At 32.0% G+C, this 12,040-nt stretch overlaps 1 protein-coding gene across 1 annotated transcript; it reads left to right on the top strand.

The window, feature by feature from the left end:
• The first annotated feature begins 1,182 nt into the window (after positions 1-1,182).
• On the top strand, positions 1,183-9,013 carry LOC131842031 (uncharacterized). The gene is made up of 2 exons (XM_059190464.1): positions 1,183-1,233; positions 8,648-9,013. Exons 1-2 carry the CDS (start codon positions 1,183-1,185, stop codon positions 9,011-9,013), a joined length of 417 nt encoding a protein of 138 aa, XP_059046447.1.
• Positions 9,014-12,040: the final 3,027 nt, after the last annotated feature.

Here is a 12,040-nt window from a genome sequence, read left to right as displayed (position 1 = left end):
TTTCGAACTACAGATAAACAAACAAATTCGAAATAATAATAATAATAATAATCTCAGGACAATTCACACAGCGCCATCTAGACCCAAGTTAAGCTAGCTAGAGCTTGTGTTATGGGTACTAGATAACTGATACATATACATAGATATTTTTTTTTTTTAAATACATACATATTATACATAGAAAACACCCAGACCGATACAAACAATCATACTCATAACCCGCGACCATCGGACGTAAAGCGGTGTGCTTGACCGCTAGACCACCGAGGTCGTCATACTTGTCCTTGTCGAAATCCTTGCTCTAGAACAATTTTAAGTAGATAGGTACTCGTATATATAAAATAAATAATAATAAAATAATAATAAAGTTATTTATTGCGCACGAATAAACATAGAACATTAAGTGTTTTACAAAAAGCAGTGTTATCACATAAAATTACACATTATGCTTATTATATACATACATATACTAAATATTGGACGAACACAATAGAAAATTTAGGTGTCATTCAATTACGGGTAGATGTAATGAGATTTTAGTAAATATTGAAATAAGGCATGTGATGGTGCTGCTCGAATGGGAAATGACAAGGAGTTCTATAGACGAAATGCTTGTATAGTGGTGTAACATTTAGTAGAGTTAAATGAGATAGTTAACTAGGTGTTTCTTGTGCTACGTAATCTATAATCCGGATTTTTGCTATAGAACTGTGTATAGAAAAGTCCTTTTTCAAGTAATCAGGAGTATGAGAGTAGAAAAGAATAGTGTAAAGGAGATATAGCGTATGGCACTTCCTGCGACGACGAACGCCACTTGGTGATGTTTTTTGTGAAATTAACATATATGGTCATATTTACGAAGACCAAATATATATATGTATAATATACATATATGTATATATATACATATATATATATATAATATATATATATATATATATTTTGTGACACTCAAGTTGTTCCTCAGTGAAATTTACATACTTTACATAGAAGAATTCTGCATAATCTAGAATTTCGAGTAACAGCGAATGTGCGAGCACGAGTTGTTTACTTGGACACTGTATTCAAGGTCATAACCATTACAGTTGATAGGCGGGAGACTATTACTACTAAGATGAACAGTCATATACGGTTACAATAAATATTCGAGATATTTTAAGAGAATTTTGCATACTGAACAAAATGTCGAAATCAACAGTATTGATAGCATTACAGAAACCCACAGTTAGCACAGTCAGTTCCAAATATTTGCATTTTGCCAAGATAGAATCTACACCAATTGAAAGATAAAACAGTTGCTAAACTGTGATCGGAGGTGTCAAAAATATAATTTTTATTTGTCTCTATTCTACCTGAGGAAAACAGTATATAATAATAATAAAGCCATTATTCAGATTATTATTTACATTTTACATTTCCTAACATTTAACGTTTGCTAACAAGCATAGGCCTCCTCCAACTGTCTCCAGTGGTCTCTATTGAATCTTCACCGACGGGAGCAAGATTGAGGACTGGGTCGGCGCAACTCTGTCAATATAGAACAGGGCGGCCGAAATCTAGGTCCTCAGACTTGCTCTGTCGTCATACTGCACTGTCTACTGGCTCTAAGCCGAGCCATTGGGGTAGCATTAGAACATCCTGCAGTCACGATCGGCATCCTTAGCGACCCCATGGCGGCACTCCAGACGGCCTCAAATCCGTTAAGCTCCCACCCCGTAGCAGTAGAGTATCGTAGAAACTACAGAAAATGTAGGGAAAAAGGAAAAACAATATCAATCCATTGGATTAAAGCCCACGCGGGGTGGGAAGGGAACTAAAAGGGTCTGCCCTCTGCCCATCTTGCCAAGGAGGCTGCGGTGGGGTCGAAGAAGAAGTCGACGACTGGTGCCCCATCTCACACACCAAGCGCCTGATTAGAGAGCGGACGATTGGTGAGTGGGACAGTAGGTACCGGTCTGGCGAGACAGCATCCGTCACAAGTTTTTCCCAAGCGTGGCCGGTGCGTACAGAACTACCGGCAAAATAGAAAAAACCAATTACACTGCACAGCTTTTCACGGGACATGGAGGATTCGCGGCATACCTGCATCGTTTTCGGTGCTGAGCGGCGCCATCGTGTCCCTGTGACTAATTAACACAGCAAACTTTACAGCACATAATATCACAGTGCCCTCGCTTTGGAGCGGAAAGAATATAAACAGATAATTACGACGAAATAGTAAGAAATCGGAAAAGTAGGGAAAAATTTATAGAGTACACCAGAGAAATAATAGAAAAAGTAGCAAAGACCAATCGCAAGTAAGCATATTTTATGATGTATAGTGACTATACAGTCAGTTAATTAATAGAACAAGTATAAAATAAGATAGCAAATAGGAATAGAGGATAGAGAAAAAAGCAAAATATAAATTAAAATGAAATAGCAATAAGTTAGAAAGTAAGAAAGTATTACAATAAGTCCGAAAATGGAAACTGTGGAATTAAGATATATATATAGATATATTAGAATAGTCCCTAAAAAAGTAGAAATCCTGGAAATTGATATCCGGGAAGAAAGGAAAGGAAAAAAAAGTGGACCTTGAATTATCTCTATTGTTAGCAATTCTTGCCCAAGTACCACCTGCCACCACTTTGATATCATATATCCATCTTCTGTACGGTCTTCCTCTTCTCCTTTTCATATCTTTTGCATTAATGTTCTACTCCATTTATCTTTTCCCCTTGTGATATGTCCCGCCCACTTCCATTTAAGTTTCTTTATTGTGAATGTAGCATATTTAATTTTTGTGTATTTTTTAATTGTTGTTTTATCATTTTATCAGTTAATTTTTTTAAACAGAGAGAAAAACAGTATAATTATATAATAAAAAACACATCTAATCCCACGGTAAGCAAAGCTTGATTTATGTGTAGTAAACAAGTGATATATATACCTACTTAGTTTTTTTTGTAAATACATACATAATATACATAGAAAACAGCCAGACCGATACAAAACATCATTCTCATGAATACAAATGTTTGCACCGTGCAGGAATCGAACCCGCGACCATCGGATGTAAAATAGTGTTCTAAACCGTCGACGTCATGGCTGTGAAAAAATTGTGTTATTTCTTTAGTATTTATTTTATAATATTCAAAATAATATTAGAGAAACACTTACATATTTTTTTATTAACATTCAGTTTAGTTTGTGTGAGGTACATTAAAGAATATAATATAAATAAATAATAACGTTAAGGTTCTGGAATTCGTCATATTACTTCTCTCTATAATATTATTCACTCAGAAAGTGTTAATATACGAATAGCTCACAACAAAACCATGATGATTGATATAAAGATACCTTTTTATGTCGGCACATATAAATCATCTCTATCTCAATTAATGTCCTGCCGATATACCACCAATGGAATAGGCGTTCTCGCTGTGATTGATAAGATAAAATTAGTTCCTGAATTCCGGATTATCCCAATATATTTGAACAAACTCTACCTCTTTAAATAACTATATACACTATAATAACTATATTACTATTGTCTTTTATTATGTAAGAAATTACAAATAAACATTTTAAATAACCTGCCCATTGCAATTTTCTTTTATACTTAAATCCCAATTAGCCAGAAAATGGATGGCCACTATCCCAGTCCGCCCATTTGGTACACTTTAATATAAATAGATCGAATATATCCACTAACACCTAGAACTGTTTTGAAACTAAATAAATTGTGACAATAGCATTGTTGTATTTACTTTGTGAGTAAATTGAAATACATTTTTATTGAACAAAACACAAAACTCTTAACTTTCGATTTACAATTTTAGAATAAGCTTCTAGAATAAGCGCGTTATAGAAATAAACTAGAATAAATATAAAGCAAACTCTATGCATAAATAGCGGGTTGCCGTTTTAATTTTCATTGCGTTTAAGAAACACGAAGCAAAATTCTACGAAAACAGTGTCAGATTGATGCATGAGTTCGTGTTTTTCTTTGTACTTGCCCCATCAATCTTACAGATCTATTAACGTCGTCTTTAGCGTTCCTCCTAATTATCTGAGCAAACTCATACAATCCCAGAGCTATAAAGGTTTAAGGATATAAGCAACGCCACAATAAAATTACACTAAAAACATTCTAACAATATAATGTTTTATTTTATGTCTATTAATATTTTCCACATAAGTAAAATTTTCGTGTCAGAGTGTTTTACCATATTTCTATGAAACGACTTAACCGATTTTGATGAAATTTTATATGTTACTCGGTAGATCTGAGAATAGATTTTTATATATTTTATATCCTTAAATGACTAGGGTTGGTCCTCGCCAAAAAAAAATTTTTGATTTATGATGTTTATTAAAAATGGTGACTCCATTTTGTAAGGTCACACCGGTAAGAAGGACAATAATTTATTCTGATGGATATGGTAAGGGTCTGGGCTGCTTATTATCTGAAAGCCTATCCCAACATGTCATAAATAATTCTCTTCCTGGTATGTCATTACTTAATATTTTAAATAAGGTGGTTAATGATAGGTATGATAGTTTGACCACATTAGTCTTAGCTTTAGGCAGCTGTATTAATGTAAAGAAATCTCATGCAATAAAATCTATAAACTCTTTGCTTAATATTGCTGAACTGGTCATAGGTAAAATAATAGTATGTGCTTTTCCTTACTCCCGTTCTTTGACTATTGAACAAAATAAGATCATATCTTATATTAATAATTTAATTTACAATATGACATGTCATCATAATGACATTTTATTTTTTGATAGTAACAAATTTGTTACAAACTTTTATATGACTGGAGATAAATTTTATCTACCTAAAAAACAAAAAAGAAATGTAGCTAGTCTACTAGCTTATAATATACAAGACCCCCTTATAAGTCATATAACGGGGTGTAATAATGGAATTAATACTATTTCTAGTAATCATAACTTTAATTTGAGATATGATCATAGTGACATAGAGACTGATTCCAGTCGGAATAATTTTGTATATAATTTTAATGTGACTGCAGATTTAAACTGCTCAATAAGACAAAGGGAAAGCAGATCAGAATTGAAAATTGTTCATCAGAACATACAAAGTTTTCCCGACTGGGAATTAATTATTCAGTTATTTCTAGAAAAAAATAATATTGATATTCTATGTTTAACTGAGCATTGGCTTAAGGTGAGCAATATGATGTTCAGCTTAAACAAATATAATATTGTCAGCTGCTTCAATAGACAGTTAGTAAATAGAGGAGGTTCTATGATATTTGTTAAAAATAATATAAAAGTTAAAGAACGCACTGATATTATTAATTTTTCTATAGACTGTCATATTCAGATTTCATGTGTAGAATTAGAAAATTACTTACTTATATGTATATATAGACCTCCTAATAGTGATTATAATGTATTTGAAGAGGTAATGGAGGATATATTAAAGAGATTATTTAATAGTAACAAAAAAATTATAGTGTGTGGAGATTTTAATGTAGACATATTATCAAATAGTGCCACCAAAACTAAATTTATTCATTTATTTAAATCTTTTGACTTAAATAATGTCTTCCACGAACCCACTCGGATTTCGGCCACGTCTGCTACTTGTTTAGATAATGGTTTTAGCAACAGTGAGTATTTAGAAAAATTAATAATAAATAATCTTCCTTCGGATCACTGTGGTCAAATTGTAATTTACCCAAAAAAATACATAAAACCAATAAAAGTAAAATATTAAAACGAGACTCAACTGGTTATAAGATCAATACATTCAAAACATCAGTACAAAGTAAATTTAATTTCCATCTTCAATCTAGACATAAACCTAACAAACTTAATACTGATTTCTTCAATATTGTTTCTAACGAGTATAATAGAAATTTTAGCAAAAAAATCATCAGTATTAGCAAGAAAACAAAATTTTCAGAATAGGCTACTACGGGTATTCCTAAAAGCAGAAATATATTATTTGATTTATATGCCCAAAAAGAATACCGTTTTGATAATGCATTTGTAAATTATATAAAAAATATTCAAAAACTTTTAAAAATGTATTTAATGTAGCAAAATCTAATTTTCTAAATAAAAGAATTAAAGAATCCAAAGATAAGATAAAAACAGAATAAAAAATATTATAAATAAAGAAACTGGAAAGAATAAAACCGCCTGTAATAATTTTACTTTACATTTGAATAATAAATTGATAACGTCTACAAAAGATATTGTAAATATATTTGACAATTTCTTTGCCAATATTCCAATTAATATTACTTCTTCTTTGAAATCAACTCCAAGTATAGCTAAATCATTTCTTATTGATAATATTGTTTCTTGTCCTATTACATTTAAATTGACATATATTACTACAATAACGAAAGCTTTTAAACAATTAAATTTAAAAAATACGGAAGATCATTGGGGTATGTCAGTTAAAGTTATTAATACTTCTATAAACATTCTTGCTCCATATTTAGTAACTATTTTTAACAAATGCATTTCTGAAGGAGTTTTTCCCAATTTAATGAAACATAGTAAAATAACGCCACTTTTTAAGTCAGGGGATAAAACTGAAGTAGGTAATTATAGGCCCATTTCTATCTTACCAGTACTAAGTAAAGTGTTTGAAAAAATTATGCTCAATCAAATGCTTCAACACTTTAAAACAAATAGACTGCTTCACAGCCGGCAATTTGGTTTCACGGCCGGTAAATCAACTACTGACGCTGGTGTAACTTTAATGAAACACATTTTTGACTGTTGGGAGAGGTCTTAGGATGCTATCGGTGTATTCTGTGACCTCTCAAAAGCATTTGATTGCGTTGATCACGAAATACTCTTACTCAAACTAGAATATTACGGTATGAAAGATGATCAAATCCTATTTAGATAATAGAATGCAAATTGTTGAAATAAATGGTGTAAGGTCCGAAGGTTCCAGTGTTAAAATGGGTATTCGTCAGGGATCTATTCTTGGTTCTTTTTTATATTTAGTTTACATTAATGACCTTCCTTACATGGTAGAAAAAATAGCAGACATAGTTCAATTTGCCGATGATACTTTTAAAGTTAATCGACATATTAATGATATGAAAGAAGTAAACAGTGCTCTCTCTTCTGTTTTAAAATGGTTTGCTGCTAATAATATGCTATTAAATGGAGAAAAAACAAAATGTATTAAATTTACACTCCTCAATGTAAGGAAGGTTGATTCAACTCAACGTACTGAACAATAAACTTATTAACTTTGTTGATGATACTGTATTTCTTGGTATCACATTAGACTCCAAACTGCAATGAATAGACTTAGTTCTGCCGCTTATGCGGTAAGAAGAATTAGACAAATAACAGACGTGGCAACGGCTAAACTCGTGTATTTTAGCTATTTTCATAGCATTATGTCATACGGTATTTTATTATGGGGCAAAGCAGCTGATATTAATACAGTATTTGTTTTGCAAAAGATGGCCATCCGCTCCATTTACGGTATGGGTTCCAGGGAGTCTTTGCGTGAATGTTTTAAAGAATCAAATATCCTCACCGTTGCTTCTCAATACATCTACGAAAATATTATGTATGCCAGGAAAAACATTAACAGTTTTAAAAAAGTAGGTGATTACACTAATAAAAGCTTACGTAATGTCAACAAACTAGTTTTACCTAAGTGCCGTTTGACGAAAGTCAGTAATTCATTTTATGGAAATTGCGTAAATTTTTACAACAAACTCCCAGAGTCTGTAGTCAAGTTGCCAGCAAAAAAATTCAAATGTGTCATAAAATATTTTCTTTGTACAAAAGCTTATTACAAAATTGAAGAATTTATAAATGATAATAATGTTTTGTAAAAAATGTCTAACTTAAAATTCATTGCGCTGACAATGTTATATGATTGAACAGAGATTAAGTGCGTAGCGGTTTCTATGTTGATTGTTGCATGCCTAATCCTTGTTGTTAATTAAATATAAGTAAATCAATATATATTTAAAAGAGCAACACACAAGTTTCTTGCTTATTCTTCTTGTGATGAATCTGCATTCCGAATAAGCGGTAGAATAAAAAAAAACTTGACTATTCAAAAGTGCCTATATTAAGTTTATTTGAATAAAGATTATTTCTATTTCTATTAATAAACATCATAAATCAATAAAAAAAATTTTTTAAACTTCTGTATCACCACATCACACAGTGTTAATCCTCATTTTACACGAATAATATTCTTATTACGTTTCAATATATCCAACTTAAGCCTTACTTTTACTTCATCATTGCCTTCATATGTCTTTTTTTGGATTAAATATATTATCCGAGTTTGCTTTTTCATAATCTTTTGCAGTAAAATCCCTCTAATTCGGTGTACTATTGTTATTGAATCTTAATCACCATGCACCAGTTCTAACGATTTTATAAAATTTCCAAATTAAAGAAATCTGTTTAGTAAAATTATAAGCTTCCTGAACAGGGTTAATCATACTTTTTTTTAACTTCGCTCTCATCTGAAGTACCCTTACAATAAGGCCTTACATCCTCGGGGAAATAAGGCCTAATTATAAGGTTACTTCCTTACACCAACGACTTTTAACAAGATTTTCAGCATTGATAGCCCTCACAACCCCTTGATGGGACGCTGAGCTGAGCTGATTGATTTCAGTACGATGGTAGCAAACGTCACGGCAAGGTTGGTGCGGCGGTCGTTATCCGGAACCCGAGCGGCTCTACAGTTCTGATCAAGAAGCTCAAACTGCATGATGTCTGCTCGGTGTTTCAAGCGGAGATGGCCGCCATTGACCAAGCATGTCAAATCATTATCGCTAAAAAATTCTCACCCGCACTCATTCTCACGGACAGCAAATCATCACTGATGGAACTGTCCAATCATAACAGCACCAATCATCTTTGCAATAACATCTTCAAATCACTTCATCAAGCCAAACTGCATAACATCAACATATCATTCATTTGGATCCGTTCACACATCGGGATATCTGGCAATGAAGAGGCCGACCTCGCGGCCTAATCAACAGCCAACTCCCACTGATCCCCCTCATTCTCCAAATTCCCCCTGAGTTACATAAAAAATCACTTCATACAATTAAGTAAAGCCGGACTTGTACAATACCACAGACAATTGCCAGTATACCAAGCAGTGGTGCAGCAATTATGCTGAGCTGCTGCTTGTGATACCGGTCACCGGTCATTCATACTCGAAATCATACCTAAAACGGTTCGGGATCACATCGGACGACAAATGCCCCTGGAACGATGATGCTCCGCAAACTATGGAGCATCTCGTTAAGGAGTACCCGAGGTTTGGTCCCACAAGGCTCGACCATGAAACGGCCTGTAGCATGGTTCGGGTCTCAGAACCATTTCATCTCCCATCTATCATCAAACATCAATCAACCATAGACATTTTCACATCACACATCAAATACATCATTCACAACCTCAAACATTTTAATCAGACATAGTCATCATCACCAACATTCCCATACCATCATCATCAACATTTTCATACCATCATCATAAAAACCACCAACATCTTCATTGTTTTATTATTTTGTCTTTTGTTATTTATTTTGTTCTTAATTGTTGTTTTGTTTTCTTCTTCTATTTTTGTTTTATAATGTTTTGTTTGTTGTTTGTCCTTTATCTTCTCTTATATTAATAATATTATATTTATTTAAATTTTGTATATTACAATAATGATATCCAAATTGTACTTCTAATAAAATCATAACTTTACAAATTCATTTCAACTCTGCTGAAGCGAGCGTAAACCACAGGCGCAAACGCTAAAGCATAGAGTACATCAAACAGATTCTCAATTTAAAAAAAAAGAACGTGATGCCAATCATCTACATGACTTCACTCTTTAAGCCTCTTCACTTTATTTACACAAACATTAAGGCCAGTTCCTCGTCTACTCCACTCTAATACAATGCTGGAATTGGTCCAGTTGTACTCTTTGCGATTTAATTGCAATGCACAATTTGCTTTTGAAGATGAGGCTAATACAGCTGCAAAAAGTACCAGTCTTAGCATAGAGATGGGTTTTACTGACGTAAGCCTCGAGTTTTGACTGGAGTTTTGAGGTAAATAATTTGTGTATCATCTACAAGTTCTTCAATTATATTACTAATTAAATGTTAGATCATAACCATTCCAAATACTTCATCATATGTATGTTGTCAATATGCTCAATTAATGTGTTTATTGGTAGTTGAATAAAGACGTTTTAAAGTAAAATTATAATTAGGAGATAATATACATGATAATAAATACCAGTCCAGTTTCTATCTGATAAATAAACTGAAGTCTTATCTAAGAACTAACTATTGTTTAAATTGAAAGTGACATTTGTTAACCCATGTAAGTTGAAATATAAAAATAATAAGAATATACCTAAACAAACTAAGCGACTGTCAAGTGACATAAGTATATTAGTTAGGCAAAGTGCGTCTGTGTAAAACATAATTAGTTCAAAACTTATTATGTTTTACAGGCACAGCCCAGCCATAAATTAGAAAATGACTCTTGTACTTTCCATTGTAAGTGGCTGTAATCCATGCCCCAAAACTTTCTTCAGCCACGCGACATTTTTATGTTACATCGAAGTTCGTGACGCGCGGCACGATGGTGTAAACAAGATAAAGTTGAGAAACTAAAACTTGGCTACAGTTAAAAATGTCTGTTATTTATTCAAATGTACCCAAAATTTTATATACTTAGGCAAATACATACTTCCGAATTTTTTACTATCGCTTGTAATTAAATTTTCACAAATACTTATACAATATGGAATTTTATTATACTATTGGCTATAAAATAGTAGATGATAGTTCGTTACTATCCTATCGTGTGCCGTTCCCCCAACTCAAAATTGCAAAAACTGGCGATTCACTGTAGAATTTATGCATTAAGCAACTAAATTCATAAGAGGAAAGACAATACAATTTTTTTTTCAATTTTTAGTTCAGGTTTTGTGTAATATCTAGAAATACCCGTACAAAAGCAGTGGGTGTATAAATATTTTATTTATTCTCCAGATCAATAATGTTATAAAAGATAAAAAAATGAGAATGAGATACATGTTACAGTTCCTTGGTCATAAACTTAAATAGTATATCAAACTCTTTTATTAAAATTCTAAACCTTAGTCATCTTAATTTATTTTAGAGATTATATATAGACTGTGTTAGTAAAATATAGTTTTTTAGGTAGGAACTACGACTGATGTTATAATAATCGTTTATACGAGTATATCATCAAAGTACAATTAATAACAAATATGTTGTACATTGTTCTAAGTGTAAATTTGAAATGTAAGAGATGTTATGTTTTGTATGAGAATTTATTTGTATTGTATTATTACGCCTTATAATCTATATAGCATTTGTAATGTTTTCAAGGTTTAGATTAACTTATTATATTATAATGTGCTTATCTCTAAGAAATACACCTGCAGTGTTCCAGCTTACCGTCGCTCCGAGATGATATCGCGAACTCCTTTGTGTCCGCTACTCTAACAATCGCGTAACCTAAATCACTACAATTAGGTTACAAAACAAATCCGAAACAAGCTTAACTTACCTTTAGCCGTGACTTGAACAAATGGATTTCTTAGCGGTTTTCCACCAACTGTGAAGTGTCACAGGCTTAAGGCATTTTGTTTTTATTCAAAGTAAGAAGATTTCTAACAAAAAAAACAAAATTTGTAGTTCTAAATTACAACATAAACACCAATAATTAGTTACTCTTTTGAATAATTAATTATCATAGTATGTACTGACATAACAAATATAAATTTTAATTAAAAAAAATATTCATGCGCATAATGTTGCATTTTGAATTCTATTAGCAATAAAAACAATAAGATTTATAAATAACCCTTATCACACCCTACCTATTGTATACACCTACAAAATGTTGCATGTTCTTATACAATATATGCATAGCCAATACTTGTGCACTTATACTATGTAGTACAAGTATCGTTAAAATTGCTGTAAGATCACACTACGTTATATACCTACTATATATT

Source organism: Achroia grisella, unplaced genomic scaffold, assembly GCF_030625045.1.
Source record: "Achroia grisella isolate CSIRO2021 unplaced genomic scaffold, CSIRO_AGI_Agris_v1 utg204, whole genome shotgun sequence".
NCBI lineage: Eukaryota > Metazoa > Arthropoda > Insecta > Lepidoptera > Pyralidae > Achroia > Achroia grisella.
This window is presented reverse-complemented; position numbering and strand designations above follow the sequence as displayed.